General features: G+C 40.7%; 1 protein-coding gene across 1 annotated transcript in view; it reads left to right on the top strand.

Moving 5' to 3' along the window:
- Positions 1–19,792, top strand: part of LOC133409332 (cadherin-4-like) — a 313,457-nt gene that overhangs the window by 258,318 nt on the left and 35,347 nt on the right. Inside the window, exons 9-10 of the mRNA XM_061689204.1 lie at positions 7,503–7,640; positions 13,106–13,291. Of these exons, the coding sequence (XP_061545188.1) occupies positions 7,503–7,640; positions 13,106–13,291 (324 nt within the window). The remainder of the gene's footprint in view (positions 1–7,502; positions 7,641–13,105; positions 13,292–19,792) is intronic.

Below are 19,792 nucleotides of genomic sequence, written 5' to 3'. Positions count from 1 at the left end.
CGGTCCCGCCTCTGTGGAGTTTGCATGTTCTCCCCGTGCCTGCGTGGGTTTTCTCGGTTTCCTTCCACATCCCAAAAAACATGCATTAATTAGAGAGTCTAAATTGCCCGTAGGTGTGAATGTGAGTGCGAATGGTTGTTTGTTTGTATGTGCCCTGCGATTGGCTGGCAACCAGTTCAGGATGTACCCCGCCTCCTGCCCGATGACAGCTGGGATAGGCTCCAGCACGCCCGCGACCCTAGTGAGGAGAAGCGGGTCAGAAAATGGATGGATGGATATATAAATATATATATGTGGAGTTTGCATGTTCTCCCCGTGCTTTCGTGGGTTTTCTCCGGGCACTCCGGTTTCCTCCCACATCCCAAAGACATGCATGGTAGGTTAATTGACAACTCTAAATTGCCCGTAGGTGTCACTGTGAGTGCGAAAAATTTGTGTATTCCTCATAAAATGGCTGTGATTTCTGAATCCCATTTTTAAAAGCTCTTAAAACTGAGAGTCTACACTTCAATCATGTTGATTGTTTAATTTCAAATCCATTGAGGAGGTCTATAGAGGCAAAATCGTAAAAAATCTGAGGTTGCAAGTTCCTGGATCAACCCCAAAATGTAATGGTTCTTCCCTGGCAGGCTCTGCCACCATACAATCTTTTCTGTAAAATAAAGAATTTGGCCATTAAAAAAACTGTCCATTACTGGCAGCAGGGACACCAGTTATTTACAGTCATTTTACAGTGCATTTACTGTTATTTGCTTTAAACAGCATCGTGCCATATTTTGGATCGCAGCATAGTCACTGTAATGCAACAACCACTTGGTCACGGCTGGCTGTCCAAAAAAGCTGCTGTTTTTGCTTTAAATTCCTATCAATCCCACAAATTCAAACAGGGTTTCTGGGCTTCTTATTCAAGACTGAATGACATGTTAACCATGACAGCCAGTTAACATGAAAAAGTCCCGTTGTAGTTCTTCTGGTTGGAATGACGAGGAGGTTTTGCTGCACAAAGTCAAGATAGTCATGTCTTCTCAATCAAAAATGAGTTGCATGACAAGTTTGATGAATTACAAAATGTTGCCTCCAAAATGTAAACATAAGCCCTCAATCATCATCCGTGAGATGCTGCTGGAGTCTGGGCTTGTGAAGTGAGGATGGTGCCTACATCACTTGAGGGAAAATACAAATTGACTGTGGGATCCAATGACCAAAGAGTCGGCGGTTTGTATACCGGCTTCGATGTCTGCTGTTGAAGTGTCCTTGTTAAGACCGAACCCTAAATTGCCTCCAGGTCGAAATTGTTAAATGAGAAAATGTTCTCAATTGCCTTATCTGGTTACACAAAAGAAAATATTAATTATTATACTGTTTTAAACTGGGCGGCACGGTGGACGACTGGTTAGAGCGTCAGCCTCACAGTTCTGAGGACCCGGGTTCAATCCCCGGCCCCGCCTGTGTGGAGTTTGCATGTTCTCCCTGTGCCTGCGTGGGTTTTCTCCGGGCACTCCGGTTTCCTCCCACATCCCAAAAACATGCATTAATTTGAGACTAAAATTTCCCGTAGGTGTGACTGTGAGTGCGGATGGTTGTTTGTTTGTATGTGCCCTGCAATTGGCTGGCAACCAGTTCAGGGTGTACCCCGCCTCCTGCCCGATGTACAGCTGGGATAGGCTCCAGCACGCCCGCGACCCTAGTGAGGAGAAGCGGCTCAGAAAATGGATGGATGGATGGATGTTTTATCCTGTCAGTTATGGTTTGTTCATGTTACTGAGCATTGACTGTTAATTTACCTGTGAGGGACGAGTATTTCAGTGTTTTATAATTATTTTAAAAATACTGTTGTTAAATTTAGAGCTATTACATACAAAATGCTGTTTTATGCAGTTAAATTATAGTTATTTACTGTTATTGTTAAATTACCGATTAACTGTTACTTTACCTGCAAGGGATGACTATTTAACAGTATTTTACAATTCTTATAACATAGTGTAAAATAGTGTGTTAATCCACTGTTGTTACAGCTATTTGTTACACACACACACAAACACACACATCTTTCTAATATGAATACTGTTCTTCTCCAGTCACCTTGCTTGTGGAGCTATAAAAGTTGTGACAAGACCCAAATGTGTTTATTTTGATATCTTGGACGTGGCGGTGACTTAGCTGCGAGACAGATCCTCCTCCCTACCTGTCATCACTGACAGACCTATTAACGACGCATCATGTTGCAGACGGCCACTCAGGTTTCTGTGTCTCGTGCATGTGGGGTACAGATAGAGTGGAAATACTGGAGAAAGAATGCCCTTGCCCCCTGTCTGCCAAACAAAAACTCTAAACTCGATAAACAACACACTAGGGTCGATGATGAAAAAGAAGACGAAATGAACGACTGCGTATGGGAGGGTTTGGATGAAGTCAAAAGTAAATTTGGTGTTAATTGTAGACATTGAAGACACGAAAGCAAGATATGTCCACCAGGATGGGAGAGCGGGTATTATTTGGGTATTATTAATGCTCTGTATATCTGCACTGTGGATACAGCTTGTCGGTACTTATGTGGTATTAAGCGCCTACCCTGATACATACATGAACACGCACACGCGCACACAAACGCATACACTAATACATTCACCCTGGTCAGGCATCTTCGACCATGTTAATGACGTCCTGAAAGGTGGCTTCCCACGCGTGCTGATCTTTAGCCTGCTCCACGACAATGTGCTGTCACTCGGGGCCGGTGAGATGCGCCAGTTATTGTGTCCCCTTACTTACGTAAAGTAGTAAAGCTTGATGGATTGCGAAAGCAATATTTTTTGGTATGAACACAGTCCTCGTGGAAGGCAACTAAATGCGGAAAACGTAAGGTCGATGCTCTTGACGAGGTCTTCTGCAGCTTGTCCTGTCACCGTGATGATAGATCTGAGGTACTTGAAGCTATGGACTTCCTCCAGAATCGTCCCATGAATCAAGTACAAGCACACACACACACACACTGAAGTCCAAAGAAGTACAAGTATGTTCATTCAGTTGATGTGTTTCTCTTGCGAGTTAACTTTGCGGTTCAAACCTGATTCCCAAACAGTTTCCACTTTAATTGTACTACAATTTATATTAGAGGACTGTGGGCCACCAAGTGATCACTGATTACCTTTACGCTGATTGTAGTGGCCCTATGTCCTCCACTATATCTTCTCTTTGCCTAGTGACGGTGCTGGCTGAAAAAGGAACTTTCTTCTTGTTAACTGCAGCCTCTCCTGGAAGTTCATGGCAAATGTCTTTAGCAGTGGGCTATAATGACAAAGGGCCAACTGATACCCTTCTTTAAGTGTATTTTAGATATTAAGTCATGGATGGCAGTGAATTTCCTCCACCTCAACCAAGCAAACAAGAAGTTTTAGTTATTGGTCTTGAAGGCAAGAGAGAAACTGCTACCGAAACTACAAGATTTCACAGTGATTAAAGAGCCTGGGCATCATTTTTGACTGAGCTTAATTTTACTTCACACATCAAGAATGTTACTAAGATTTTTACCATCTTTTACCTCTTTCTCTCTCAGGCTAACACAGAGGTGCTGATGCATGCTTTAATCTCCTGTACATTTGAGACTGTAGTGATAAACCCGTACATTTACAGTAGTAAGACTGCTCATCTTGGGCCTCATTCACTAATAAATGTGTAGAATTGTTCTCACTCTGCACACAAGTTGAGCGTATACGCAAAACCACCGTCAGATTCATGACACGTTGTACAGGCCAGTTTTCTTTGCACCACAGTGTGAATGTGAGTGAATCAGAATTCATTCTAAATTACAAGCTCGTGCTCACGAGCTGCAATCTGCATAAATTGCACCTCTTTTCCCCCATAAAAAGGCACCCACTTGATGCATCTCACCCAATGCGCAGCGTTTTAGTCACAATTATGGTAGTAGTAGTAGTACTCCAAAACTACAATAATTTTCTTTATCTATATCCTATTTTCAAAAAGTTGGTATCATCGGAAAGCTTGGTAAACACAAAAACCGACAACATACAATAATCATGTTAATAATTTTTAATTACCGCAATTTCTTGTGTATAATGCGCATTCCCCCCCCCCCCAAAAAAAAAAGTTTAAAAATAAATGGTGCGCATTATACATAGGTATAGTGGAAAATGGGAAAAAAAACTTTCCCATTTTATAAATGTATGTCGCCATCTAGAGGTTATGAAAAAGGGGTACACATTCATTTCAAAATGCCACTGCCACCTAGCGGTTATGAGAAAGGTGTACATTTTCATTCTAACATGCCAGCGCCACCAAGGGGCTATGAAAAAGGTGTCGCCTAGACTTTCATTCCAATATGACAGGGGTACGTATGACTGCATAATATGTGCTCATAAGTTTACATACCCTGGCAGAATTTGTGGAATATTGTTTAATTTTTTTTAATACGACTGATGACTGAACAACAACCATCATTAATTTCTTTATGGTTATGTTTTGTTTGATGATAATGCTTCTCTGAAAAGCTTGACAGTTAAATTTGAATCCTATTAAAATAAAACTAAATGTGTTTCGCCTGGCTCTTCATGTTTTCTTTGAAGAATTGTACCCATCTTACAAATTCTTCCTGGGTAATAAAACATATAAGCACAACTGTGTGTTTTCTCATTTAGTAAATCAAAGTAGGGCTGTGAATTTCAAAATAAGAGCGAGTAAATAAAAACAAAGTATTACATGGTCAAATAAAGTGTTTAACATAAGAATAATTCTTTTAAAAAACTACCAAAATACAGATAATACTCCATGTTTTGATCATATGGGTAGAAGCAAAATCATGTAAAAATGCATTATACATCGGTAGAAGGGTTTTCCAGAATTTTGAGGTCAAGTTTGGGGATGTGTATTATACATGCGTGCGCATTATACACGAGAAATTACGGTAATTCCTAACTCGCATTTGCTGCTTGTTAAGTTACGTCTACTGTACGCAGTCAGTTGTAGCGGGGGGCACACATCATTGTCTAAGGCCTACACATTAAGACCTCCAGTATAAGTATTATTTTTTTTTTCTATAAATGACTGGAGTTCCAACATGTGCATCTTGGGTAAAAGATGTGTGTTTGACTTCTTTTCGAAAGCTGATCCTGCATTCTTTGTGCATACGCATGGTCTAAGAGGTTCTAAATTTGTTTGCAAAGTACGAACAAAAACAAGTTTTGAACATTTTGATGAATCACAAATCTGTGTGTCAAACGTGCGTAGGCACGATTTAAGCACAGATTTCTGCGTACACTTGCACGTTTAATGAATAAGGTCAATGGTCTCTTAAATACAACATTTCTTTTAAAGTTGTAGGCTCTTCTTCTTTTGTCTCATTGCCTTTTTATTCATTTTTTCTCACTTGTGGACTTACACTTTTTTCCCCCGTTACGTGACCGACATGAGCATTTTGACAAAGGCAAAGGTGAACGTGCCTTATTTTCAAAATATAACTTAGTTGGACTCAAAATAAGACTCAGTTGAGCTGTATGGCATTTTTTGTTGTTGTTGTTGTTCAGTCTCTGAGTGATGGTTGGGGATAGATGGATGGTTGCTTTCAAATTGAGCTTTGACCTCAGATGCCGGTTTTATTTCAGATCTTTTTAAAATCTGTAGTGTTCACTGTTCTGCATTTATTTTCATGTGAAATGTTGAAAAAGACAAAAATCACTGGACATTGTGAATCAAACAGAGGTGACAAGGAACAATAATTATTTTGAGTCCAGCTTCCAACGCCATCTGGCGTTGGACATGGATACAAATGAGTGAAGTTCTTCTTTAGTTTAGGACAATATTCCCTAAAAGCTTTACTAAAATTAGTTGAGAATCAAGACCTCAAAATGTTGTTCACCTTCACTTTGGAAGAGCCACTGTAACCTTTCGGTAGTAACTCGCTTTAAATAAAATTTCAAATTTGAAAGTGATGGTAATCAACCTGATAAGCACAGCTGCACATAATATATGTGCATGAAAGTCATTTCAAATATTTTAATAGTTTATTAGCAGGTGCTTGGTTGAAAATACACATATATATTTTTTTAACACTTATGCATGCACTTAGAATTTATTTGTTATATGAACACAAACCTGTTTTTCTTCCTCCAGCGAGCAGACGAGAATTCTCCTAATCTTCAGGGGCACAATACAGAAGCTTCACAGCATACCACAGTGTTATACTGGTCCAGTTACAGTCAACACTTTGGCCCTTTGAAACTGTGAAACTTTCTGTGCTTCCTTCCTTTTCCCCTTTCTCTAGTTTCCATGTTCGGGATGCTAGACTCTATAAAACAAAAACAAAACAAAGAAAAAACAATAAAAGAAAAAGCATGGGCTTCTATTTTTGGTAATCCCTTTTCCCTGCGCTTCAACTTTATCCCCAACTGTTTCTTATACCCTCCACTTCTGTGTTCTTCCCGTCTGAAATGTCTTTTTCTGCTTTCCACACTCCCACACTGAATCTCTTCTAAAGGTCTCTATTGGTCTGCTGTGGACCTTTAAAAGCATGTTGACAGTAATAGACCACAGTCCTCAAGAGATGGCTGGGGTTACTGCAGTGTTGCTGCAACGCTGAGAGGTTCAGAGGGGCTCTACATAATAACTCCCTTGTCTAATTAGCATGAGCGCTGTGTACATGCCGTTCGTTGGCTGATGGGACAATCAAGCACACGTCACCTCTAAACAAGACTTGCAAAAAGAGAGATGTGTGTCTGTGTGTGTGTGCACGTTTGTGAGCGGTGTGTTTGTGCATGCGAGTTAATGAGGGTGTGCGTGTAAAGTTCAGCATCTCGTCGAGCATCAAGAGTAGATCCGAAAGAAGCTTTCTAACCCTCCTGATGTGGCATCATGCCCTAATTGGTACATTTACTCCGTAATTAGCAGGTTAGGGAGAGACTGGAAATGTAATTTGGAATCTCAGTGACAAGACGTATTACCCGGACAGTCGGCTGTGAGGCTCCATCCTTCCTGCAGCCCATTAACTGCACCATGGGATAGTAGGAAAGACAGAGGGGAGGAGAGGGTGGGATAGATGAAGAAAGGTTGGCAAGGGAGGGGGCTGCACACACAGACGCTCACAAATATGCCCAAATACAAAACTACAAAAGCCACATTTTTCATCTTACAGTTAAGTGACATTGTGTCATTCAAGATATGAAATAACATTTATCATTCCTAATTCTATTGCTCCACAGATCGGCTATTAATCTTCGTCTGCTTTATCGTTGTCTCCACATCTGTCCATCAGTGACACTGAATTTGGCGATATCTTTGACAGCAATATTGCGAGAAGATCGCGCTCAGATGGCATGAAGCCAAGCTTAGGAAGGGTACCGTACAGTCAAACGAAAGGCCTGTGATTCTGAGTTTTAAATATGGGCAACTTGCCTGGTAAAATAACACACAAAACTGATTCTGTTGGCATCTTTTTTTACCTACTGTAAAACTGAGCATTAAGTACACTGTTTTCCTTGTTTTCACCTTCACAGAAAGTGTCCCAGTATACTATAATTGTTCAAGCCACGGACATGGAGGGCAACCTGAATTTTGGTCTCTCCAACACGGCCACCGCCATCATCACGGTCACCGACATAAACGACAATCCCCCCATGCTGACCTCCAGAACGGTGAGTGGCTGCAAATGCAGGAATGGAGAAGTGGTCCTTGAGTGTCAGACAGCATAATGAACCCAGGAACAGACTGCCATTTAAGAGCTCATCATGAATGTGACATGAACAGTTTTAACACCCACAAGAAAATTATCACAAAGTTTTGGGTGCGTAGAACCTATTTTTTTGAGAATGAGAGCGGAAAGCACAGGGCAGATGGCCTGGAGAATAACAATGGCAAGAGTAGCTGAATGTGAAAATGAGGAAGACAGTTACTGTCATGGCATAAGTGGAAGGAGTGCTACTTCCTCATTTCCTTGAAGAATGCACACCCGCACACACACACAAGGAAATGACTAATCCATCTCATAATTTTTTATCATTATAAACCTAAAGCCACAAACAATGTTAGTGATTGGTTTCAGAATAGTAATATTTAGATTAATCATTACATTAGACAAGGTCATTATCGGGTGAGAGGTAAAAATTAAGTCTAAAGTAATGTCAGTGTTGTAAAATATCATATCATGTCAAAAGTACCGGTATTTAGTACTAAAGTAAAAGTAATGATATTGCAAAAAAAACTAACCTGATAAAAGTAATGAAGCCACTCAAGTAAAAGTACAAAACTACACACTCATAAATGTACTGAAGTAAAAATAGTTTTTTATTAATTAATTCATTAATAACGATATTTTCCAGCCGATTTTTGTATCTCTCCAGATGATTGGCCTGCTTTCTCATGGGCCAACAGTGAATAAAACAGGCAGTCTTAAATAAAAAGAGAAATATTTATTTGTACTATTAAAATAAACTATTTCTGTATTTAACACATACATAAGGCGCACCGTATTATTGGGCGCAGGCATGGTAAAACATATGCTAGCTTAAAAAAAATGCCAGAAAAATAAATGCTCAAGTAAAGTACAAATACCTTATAAATCTACTTAAGTACAGTAACGAAGTGCTTGTACTTGGTTATTTGACACCTTTAATCATATCAGCTTTGGGCGGGAGGGGTGATGGGAAGCAGGCTGAGTGTCGATTCAGCTGTACCATCAATTACAGTATCATTATCAAGAAAAGTAGGAGATTTAGGGTTATTAAAAAGTGTCACACACTTTATCATGCTGTCTCTTGTTGTGCAATAATCAATATTTAGTGCTGCTTAATGTTAATTTCTCAGCAAGAGCTGGAAAGCGGAACCAATCATATGTGTTGATTTTGATCGGATGTTACAAGTGTTGAGTCAAAGACGAAAGATGATGCATTGCAGTGGACCAAGTCTGTCGCTTGAGTGAAATCCTGCAGTGGAGTGAGCAATGGGCCTGTCGGGCTTATAAGGTGCTGAGCTTGGCGATATCAAGCAACTCTTTGAGGTGGTCACTAATGAGTTAGCAGCAGCATTTACCCCCGAGGCTGTTAAGACCCTCTAAAACTTAATGTTAGCATTTGTCAGACATATAAGAAAATATACAGATAATAAGGGCAGCTGAAGATAAAAAAAAAATAAATAAATAACAAAAAATAAGACATGATAAGTTGAGAGTTGATGAATAATTTGGACGCCAAGACATAAGATTGTGAGAGGAAAGTAGTGATGAGCAAATGAAGGGTTGTTCCATTTAAGGAGATATTTTTTCAGCAATGGTGGTAAAGCACAGACAGGGGCTGTTGTACAATCCAGAATCCCTAACACAGTGGTAAACATGCCCCTGTCCTAGCTCTATTGGAATGTGTTGCAGGCATTAAATTCAAAATGAGTGAATAAGTTTATCAGTTTGAACATTAAATATCTTGTCTTTGTAGTGTATTCCATTGAGTATAGGATTTGCAAATTATTGTATTTTTTTCTTCTTCTACGGTTTATAAAATATTTGAATTGGAGTTTGTAAATTAGAGGTCCGTGTAAGAACACACCCCTCTCCCTCCATAAGGCATTAAAAGTGATGGTGGTGTATTGATGGTGGTGGGCAGTAAAAGATTATTACACTCTAGCTTTTAGTTTAAGTGTATTTCAATCATTGCCAAACAACAAAGTTAGTGCTATCATGATTATTGATGTTAACATTTAGTGGAGGTTAGTGAGCCGAACAATTTCTCCCAGTCATATCATAAATCATCCTTTTTGGAAGGTGGGTTTGCATTAAAGTCATTTTGTTTAGAAGCCACACCATTATGCAAATATTTAGTGTCTGCTGTAAACGCCACAGGTCTTACAAATCATCATTTCCCAATCTTTATTGAGCCAAATTACCCATTTTGCATGAGAAAAATCTCACAGCACAACACCAAACAAAAATGTTACAAAAAGTATAAATACTCAAATAATGATGATCTCGTCTCAGTTTGCTCTCAAATTAATTAGTGAAATCTGGTTCTGTTTCACTGGACACAAAGCTGATACACTCGCTGGAAGCCATGACTTATCCTGTTGTTGAAGAGCAACAGGTGGATACATAAAGGTTTCCTCTCACATCCCAAAAACATGCATGATAGGTTAATTGATTACTCTAAATTGCCCATAGGTGTGACTGGGAGTGCGAATGGTTGTTTGTTTGTATGTGCCCTGCGATTGGCTGGCAACCAGTTCAGGGTGTACCCCGCCTCCTGCCCGATGATAGCTGGGATAGGCTCCAGCATGCCCGGGACCCTAGTGAGGAGAAGCGGCTCAGAGAATGGATGGATGGATGTTTTTAGTTAGGCTGGCACGGTGGACGACTGGTTAGCACATCTGCCTCACAGTTATGAGGACCGGGGTTTAAATCCCGTCCCCGCCTGTGTGGAGTTTGCCTGTTTTCCCCGTCCCTGCGTGGGTTTTCTCCGGGCACTCCGGTTTCCTCCCACATCCCAAAAACATGCATGGTAGGTTAATTGTAGACTCTTAGTTGCCCGTAGGTGTGAATGTGAGTGCAAATGGTTGTTTATATGTGCCCTGCAATTGGCTGGCAACCAGTTCAGTTGTACCCTGCCTCCTGCCCGATGATAGCTGGGATAGGCTCCAGCACTTGTGAGGTTAAGCAGCTCAGATAATGGATGGATGGATGTTTTTAGTTAGGCCGGCACGGTGGAAGACTGGTTCGCACATCTTTCTCACAGTTCTGGGGACCGGGGTTCATATCCTGCCCTGCGATTGGCTGGTGACCAGTTGAGAGTGTACCCCACTCCCGCCCGAAGATAGCTGGGATAGGCTCCAGCAGCCTGTGACCCTAGTGAGGATAAGTGGTAAAGAAAATGGATGGATGGATATTTTTAGTAAATAAATAATAATTTTCAGAAAAAAATAAGGGAAACTGTTTATTCTCTCATGACACCCCACTGACAGCACCCTGGTTGGAAATCACTATTATAAAGTGTCCCCCACAAAGTTTGAGAACTTATATTTGTACTATTATATAGTACAATATTTCTCTTTTTTTTTGTTTTTTTCTTGTTTGTTTGTTTTTTCAATTCTGCTGCTTGCATGGCAGCAGCCCCCCATTAGTGTATGAATGTGTGCGTGAATGGGTGAATGTGTGAGCATTATGTGAGTTTTGGCAGGGTGATGGTGTAGTTAAAGTACTCTGTAAGTGTAATCCTTTTTACCATTTTGCCATTTACCTTGAAGTGCACTACTGACAGGTTTATCACCAACAGTGGCGTGTCTTGGCAGGATTAACTTTTTTTGCATTATGTCACAACTAATTTTTAGCCATAACTCTAATAAAGGTAAAATACAGTAGTATAGTATAGTGAAAACTGATGGTGGGGCTCATTTTCATCTGTAGTGCTGTCCACTAATAACACTAATTTAATTATATAGTTTCCATATACTGTACAATAAACAATTGATCAATTCAATTAAATCCTTTTTATGCATTCTGTTGGATAATTACAGCATTCCCAATATTTTCTCATTTTGCTTCTACTGTAAATGAAACATCAATCTGCATACATAGTGTATATATCTGTATTCAATTCATGTTTCTGTGAACGCTCAAATATGTACACTTTAATGTTTTGAGTGCTTTCATATTTTAATAAAAACAATTTTGTTTATCTTATGACTTGTCTATTTAAACGTGTGACATTATTTTGTTTTATTAGGTTTGATCTAGGTGAGCATTCTAAAAATAAGAGTAATTGTTATTATCATTTTCATTATTATAATAATAATTATTATTATTATAGTTATTAATTATGAGTCTTGTGAGGGAAGATATGATCAATTTGTGCAGCCATGTTAACTCGGTGACACTTTATCATACTAAGGAGTTAGCGCTCCGACACCGCATTATGTCACGAAAGACAACTTGACCCTCAATTATTCAGTATTGGTTCCCTCACTTGGAAATTGGGTCTTTGATAGTAAGAGCAGTGGCAGATAATTTCATCACGTCTGAATGTTCAAGGCCACGGTTCTCAGAGGCTGTGAAACCAAATTATGAAAATGTTTTCTTTTTTTATTATTATTATTGAATTGGCACTCAGGAGTCCGTGAACACAAAAATGACTACGTGCATACTAATTGGTTCTCACTCAAGCCTACAACAGCCTGTTCAAGTGCGTAAGGACCGCCCGGACCTGTGTGTTGTCTTAGGAATGTCACCAAGTCTCTGAACAGCTCTCCTGACACCGGCTCCTAATCCAGCCACAGCTGTCAGCTGTTTGCCGGTTGATGCGAATGTTGTGCGGGGTATTATGACCCGTCGGAGTGTTTGGTCTGGGGCTATGCTCTTTGATATCATACACTCACATAAGCGGCTCAGTGGCTTCAAGCACGTCTGTTACCCATGTTGACATGGTGACGCAAGGATTCTTCAAGCTTGTTTCCTCCAGATGAGTCAACGCAAGTACGTAATCACCCTTCGACCATGCGCGATCACTTCCGAGTTTTGGGGTTGTTCGTGTAGGCGGTGCTCCAGTCCTCTGGTTCATCTTTATCCCCTGAGCCTGTGTGACTTTGGTCAATCCCCACCATAACAGACATCTGACAGACAGCAGCTCACTCACCGTCAGGCTTATCAGTACATAGCACATGTTAGCACAGCAAGGGGACAACTAAAACCCACTCATTTACGCTCAAACAGATGTTCTACCCTCCTTCACTATAGGCTCCACTTGGCTTTCTTTACTTCTTGTTCTTTTCTCACTTTGGCTTCAAAGGGACAGGACATTAATGTGCATGAATGAAGACAAAGAATGCAGAAAAGGCAGAAACTTTTAGACAACGCTCCTGTGTGCATGTGCATTTCCGGTGTGCAATTGTGTTTACCGCTTGTTTGCAGTTCAGCAGTAGCAAAAGCAGGATCATTACATTTGCTCTACCTGAAAAGCTGAAAGGACGAGTGCCTCACTTAAGAGAAATGGAAAACAGAAATGCTTTGAACAAATTGCCACACTTCAACAGCTCAATATATCCTGAAAGGACATTTGTCAAAATAAATTGATTTTGAGGCAACATTTTTCAAGGTAACATTTTCTCTCTCTCTCTCTCTCTGCAGTATTCCGGTGAGGTTCCTGAGAATCGGGTGGATGTTGTGGTGGCTAACCTGACGGTGATAGATGCCGACCAACCCCATTCCCCCAACTGGAACGCTATTTATAGGATCATCAGTGGCGATTCATCCGGGCACTTCACCATTCGCACTGACCCTGTAACCAATGATGGCATGGTGACTGTGGTAAAGGTAAGCCAACCACTTTGCAAGGCTCCTGGCCGTAGAGGTCATTATCACATTGTTATTCCTTATTTTACTATAAATGTCAGGTGCAAACAATAGTAATCGAGCACAGAGGTCTGAGTAGGGACAGACTGCAGCCTTTACCTTTGGAATGACCCCTCTTGTCCAAATTGAGGGATTGGAAGTCCTTCTGAAAAACTCCCACACTCACACCTTTACACAATGGCTGGAAAGACCACTTTAGCAGTAAGGTATTGATTTCCCAATTACGGAGGCAGCAGTTGTTATATACTTAGAATGGGATACCTGCTGTAGTGAACAACAGCAACAAGAATACTTTGTCTTGTTTTTGTGTTCAGCCAATCGGAAGAAGATTGTCCCAACATGTTAAAACCATTTACCATGAAGGCAATGAAAAAGAAAAAAAGAAAAAAAATCTTTATAGGGTGCATATGTGTGCACTGCCTATAGGTATGCATTCATCTATGAGCAGGTGTACGTATTTTGTAGAAAGAACTTCTTTCTGATGTATGAGTTCGGCAAATCTCATCTCCTGTCCGACAATAATGCTTAAGAAATAACAATAGCATGTTATGCAATTCCCACAGGACCCTGAATCGTGCACATTGGCATTTTGCTTCTCTTCATTAGCTCTAGATAAGTGCCCTTTATTGTCCATCCCTCACACTCCTTGATGTGAAATTCAGCAGGCAGCCGAATAGCCGCAAGCTTTCATAGAGACCCACGGGATATTATCAGGAAATCATAAAATAAGAGACTGTACTCCCTCTGGGAATGACAAGAAATAGACTGCCTCTAAAGGTAAACAGAGAGTCACTCCAGGGAGGCGGAATAGTTCACATCAGACGTCATGCGATAGGCAAAGTCAAGACATAATAAGAGACCCTCTTATTTTTACCAGTGTGCTGCAAGCGCACACAAGATGACACCGCAACCAGGTATGCACAATCTCCCATGGGGTACCTAGGCTCATCTGTAAACAAAGGCTAAGGTCTTAACCAGAGCTTGTCACATTTACACAGCTTTCCAGGGAGATGATGAGACGCCATTCACATTTCAGCAAATGGATAATAGGTTTGCCAATAGACAAACGTGAAAATAAGAATGCATGGAAATACACAAACACAGTACTCTTGATTGCAATGAGTCATTAAGATATGTAAATCACAGATGATGATGAACACAAAAGATTCGGAGGATCTGGGAGGAGGAGTGAAGTGAGGCAAAGACACAATTTGGAGGATCCAGTGAAGCGTGGATTAGTGGGAGTATGAGAGGGTAGTGGCTTGCTGAGGTGATGGGATTTCCTGCAGAACAAGGGGTTGAGTGGGGGTCTGGAGGGTAGGGGATTTTGGACTGAGGCAGAACAAATGGTCTAAAGGGGAAATATGAGGATACAAAGGAAATATAAAATGTGATGACTGTTGTGGTAATGCACAACATACAAATATATTCTGTATATTATCAGTGATGTGCTGTGCGGTTTATGGCTGGTGAGGCACTGGTATTAATCAGATATACACATTTATGAGCAAAACAGAGTGGCATATTTGACATTAAAATAGCAGTCTGACATTGAAAACTGGTATTTTCTGATCTGATGTTTGAAGCAGATCTTTAATTTCCGGTGTTGGTGTTCCTTTATTAATTGTAGGTCCCGTTTTTTACTGGTACTCCAGTTTTGAGTAACCTTTATAGTTGCAGTGGCGGGTGGTGCATTTCAGCCCTGGACCTTCAGTAGGGACTTAAGTGACCTGCTTTACATGATTAAAAGCATAAAAAAGAGCTCAAGACATTTTTAAAAATGAAAAACAGAAAAATAAGAGACAGCTTACTAAAATTACTAAATGAATGTACAGTGCAAGAAAAATAAAAAAAAGAAATGAAAATACTCTAAAAGGCTCAATTATAAGCATGACAAAAAACCTGAAACATTCCCACCTTGGGCTGACTTGACTTCTGTTGGCAACCTATTACATTGGTGTGCAGCATAACAGCTGAATGCTGCTTCACCATGTTTGGTTAGGACTCTTGAGTCTTTAGATCTCAGAGCCTTACTGGGTTTATTTTTATTCATTATCACTTCTTTAATGTAATCAGGGCCTAAACCGTTTCGTGATTTATCAGAACTTTAAAGTCTATTCTATAAAGGGGCGGGCGGTGCATTTAGGACGTGGGCCTTAGCTCAACAGACAATCCCCCCCGCGTTGACAGATGGACATCGAAGTTCGATCCTGAGTTGCAGCGTTCTGAATAGGGGTGGGAATTGATAAGATGTTATCAATATCAATGCCATTGTCGATTCTGCTTATCAATCCAATTCCTAATCAATTCTCTTAACGATTCCTGAGTAGTTTTAGGAGGGGGGAAAGTAGTTCTTCCACACCAAAAGCAATATTTTATTATTATTTTTTTTTAAATGATATCTGCACAAGACCTTTTCTAGCAAATAACGAAGCAGGGTCCGATGTTAAGCCTATTTGAGTGGTGGGCAACCATGAGCCAAGTTGTGTTGGCCCTCTCAGAACCTGTACTGGCCCCGTATTTTGATGATATAATATGTTAAATTTCATTGGTTATTTCGTATTCAGCGTCTTTATAGTGTATTATTTGAGACCCTTTAAGAAATTATTGCATACATACACAATTACATTCATGGCTATGACTCTGTTAACCTCACTAAACTTAAGGCATCGCAATTGCACAAATTAATAATTATGTTTTAAATAATAAATCAATTACATAATTATTAAACTATTTCCTTAGCACTGACCTTCCAACAATGCTTTATCTTGTGCCTTGATGATGTGTACACCAGCGATGGGGGCACTCGAGTCAAATGGCTTGACTCGAGTCGACTTGAGTTGCCACTTTTATAACTTGTGACTTGCGTGCAAATACTTAAGAAAGACTTGACTTTGACCGGAACTACATGAAATCACAAGTCATCTCATTTAAAGATGGAAATCAGCATTTTAATTAAGACAGTTTGTCTTTTTTTTTAAGTAATAAGCGTTTTGTGGGGTCTTTCGCGCCAACCTGGCAACACAGTCTGCGTTGTTGTGCACTTGCTAGTGTGAAGTAGCCACCTGCCTAAACATCGATGGAAGGAGCTCCAAAGATACAAAATTTGGATTCAAGCATTATGTTGTCGATTAAGTCGACAAAAAGAGGATGGCAACCTGCATGATTTGCATCTCACGCATTAAAGACAACAACAATGACATTGAACTTCATCCGTCACTACAAAACTCACAAAGATAGGTAAGCTAGTTTAACAGTGTAGCTAGCTGGTGAAACATTAAGTTTTAGACTGTTGTGTGACGACTAAAAATAAAAATAACGTTATTGTGAACGTTTTAGTACAACTAAGTAACGTAACTAGGGGTGCGACAGTTTATGTCATTTTGTCGGAACCTTTCCTTTTGGTTCATAGGCACACAAAACTTTTTTTTTCTCTCTCTCATTACTACTAAGGCGAAGCGGTGTGCACTCTAGAGCAGAAAGTAGCGTCTAATATAGAATGCCAACTGCTGAATGCAGAAGTGAAGTAGCGTTGCTAGCTGTCAGTTGTGGAGATTTAAAAAAAAAAAAAAAAAAACGTGGAGACGTTTGCAGGCATGACGAAAGAGTAGGTGCTCAAAGATGCCAGGTACGTTATAAGTCTGCTGAATTGGATCACTTTGCATTACAATCACGGCGACAAAAAAAGTCGGTGACAAAAGTGCCTTCCACCATTAGTAAGTACACCACAAATTGTGAGTAGCTACGTGTGAATAAAATATTCATACTATTTATTGACGTGTCACATTTAAAATGTCATATTTTGTGTCGGCTCTGTATTAAAGCTGTTTGTGGTCTAGACCACAGCATATAAAACATAATTTTTAATCTAATGACAATTATCAATTGTCCAGAGTCAGTGCTCCTAAATGAGATGAGATTCTGTATAATTCTGAACACAGCCACATCCCTAATTTTTTCAAATGAATTGTGCAGGTGGCACGGTGGACGACTGGTTAGAGCGTCAGCCTCACAGTTCTGAGGACTAGGGTTCAATCCCCGGTCCGGCCGGTGTGGAGTTTGCATGTTCTCCCTGTGACTGTGTGGGTTTTCTCCGGGGACTCCAGTTTCCTCCCGCATCCCAAAAACATGCATGAATTGGAGACTCTAAATTGCCCAAAGGTGTGACTGTGTGTGCGAATGGTTGTTTGTTTGTATGTGCCCTGCAATTGGCTGGCAACCAGTTCAGGGTGTACCCTGCCTCCTGCCTGATGATAGCTGGGATAGGCTCCAGCACACCCGCGACCCTTGTGAGGAGAACCGGCTCAGAAAATGGATGGATGGATGAATGAATTGTGCAGGTTGCGTCACATTAAAGGTGAAAAACTATTTATTCTATGTATAAATTATTATTATTATTATATTTGTTCATACATCACAAAGATTTTAACAGGGGCGTATAGACTTTTTATGTCCACTGTAAATACTGTACAGTGATGTGCCAGTCTTGGCTTTTGTTTAATGGTGTTCTCTTAAGAACCGTAGGAGTTATAAGGCTGTCATCACAAAGTAAACAGCATAGTTTGTTCAAAAAGTTGTAGTTGTAGTAGTTGGGATAGGCTCCAGCACGCCCGTGACCCTAGTGAGGAGAAGTGGCTCAGAAAATGGATGGATGGATATATATATATTATGGGCGGCACGGTGGCGGACTGGTTAGAGCATCTGCCTCACAGTTCTGAGGACCAATTGGACAAGCTGACCGATGCCACTACCCATATACTGTATATCACCATAACATGTTTAATTTGCCTTTCGTTAATCCACACCTTCGGAACGGTGGGCGACTGGTTAGAGCGTCTGCCTAACAGTTCTGAGGACCGGGGTTCAATCCCCGGCCCCGCCTGTGTGGAGGTGGCATGATCTCCCCGTGCCTGCGGGGGTTTCCTCCGGGCACTCTGGTTTCCTCCCACATCCCAAAAACATGCGTGGTAGGTTAATTGACAACTCTAAAATTGCCCGTAAGTGTGAATGTGAGTGTGAATGGTTGTTTGTTTGTATGTGCCCTGCGATTGGCTGGCAACAAGTTCAGGGTGTACCCCGCCTCCTGCCCGAGGATAGCTGGGATTGGCTCCAGCACTCCCGCGACCCTTGTGAGGATAAGCGGCTCAGAAAATGGATGGATATATATTATGACCTGACTTGCTTAAACTAAGTCACGACTTGACTCAACTAGCTTGAAATTTAGTGGCGACTCGACTTGCTTGATTTTTTTCAGTGATTTGAGACTTGATTGTGACTTGCATATATGTTTCTTACGCCCACTTCTGGTGTACACTGTACACTATGTATATTATGTATAAATATTGGCTGGTTGGTGGGAGGCTAAGCTTAGAGGAGCATCAAGTGTGTGTGTGTGTGTGTGGGGGGGGGGGGGGGTTGTGTGGGTGTGTGTCTTGCTAGTGTATTATGATTTTTCTTTACCTTTAATTATTAGTTTGTATAGTGGTGATTATGATTATATGTACGTATGTGTTGAAAGGACCCCCTTGGAAATGAGATGATGCATCCCAATGGGATATCTATGAAATAAATGAATACATAAACAAATAATTGTATTATATTTTTTATATGAGGGCAGCAGTCCTAAAACATTTTAGCGCCACTGACCATTTTCATGTGAAAACATCATCAGCTATTTACACTGTAGCGTTTATTGAGGGACATCAAATTTGAGCTTAATTTAGAAGAAAACAGTGAGTTAGACGCGGCGCCTGCATCACTTCCAGGTTATCGTAATTTTAAATTACAGCGTTATAAATCAAGGTCTTTGATAGATATGAGGGGCACCACGTCATATATAAGTTTTACTTGAGGCGAAATGACGACAAACCTTTATAATTAGTCTCTTAACGAAAGGTGACTACATTTTAGGAATTTTGAGTTCTAGACTTTCTAGAGGTTACGTTCCGAACCCAATCACACATATAATCAATGCAAGTGGTGAATTTTATAGAAAAATTTAATAATAAAAAGGGCTTTCTACAGGATAAAACACAGACAAACACAAAACAAACATGGTATCTACGAACATTGGCAAAGGAAGGGATTTGTGACATGAGATGAGCAGAATGGGCGTGTAGTGAATGCATTTAGTTGAGGACTCCTGGTCTCGTTAATATAAACCCAAATATGCACTAATCCGTACTTTTAGTAGACCGCAATGTTGGATTTACGTGTCTGGAACACGTTTGAAGAAGGTGAGTCAGGCTCCCGAGTGTTCGGCTGGCCCGGTTTGCACCAGTAACAGGTGGATTCGACGGGAAGGAGGAATGGAAAAACAGGAGCAGCAGGAGGCCAACGAGTTCTCAGGCAGGACGTCTCAGGTGACGTTCTGAGCGGGCACGCTGCGTTCTTCCGTTCTCTCAGACTGAGTTCGGGCCACCAAGCAGGGTAACTCGAAGCGCTTGCAGGAAGCGGCAGCCG

Source organism: Phycodurus eques, chromosome 1 (genome assembly GCF_024500275.1).
Source record: "Phycodurus eques isolate BA_2022a chromosome 1, UOR_Pequ_1.1, whole genome shotgun sequence".
NCBI lineage: Eukaryota > Metazoa > Chordata > Actinopteri > Syngnathiformes > Syngnathidae > Phycodurus > Phycodurus eques.
Note: the sequence above shows the minus strand (reverse complement) of the source record. Positions and strands in the feature narration are given on the sequence as shown.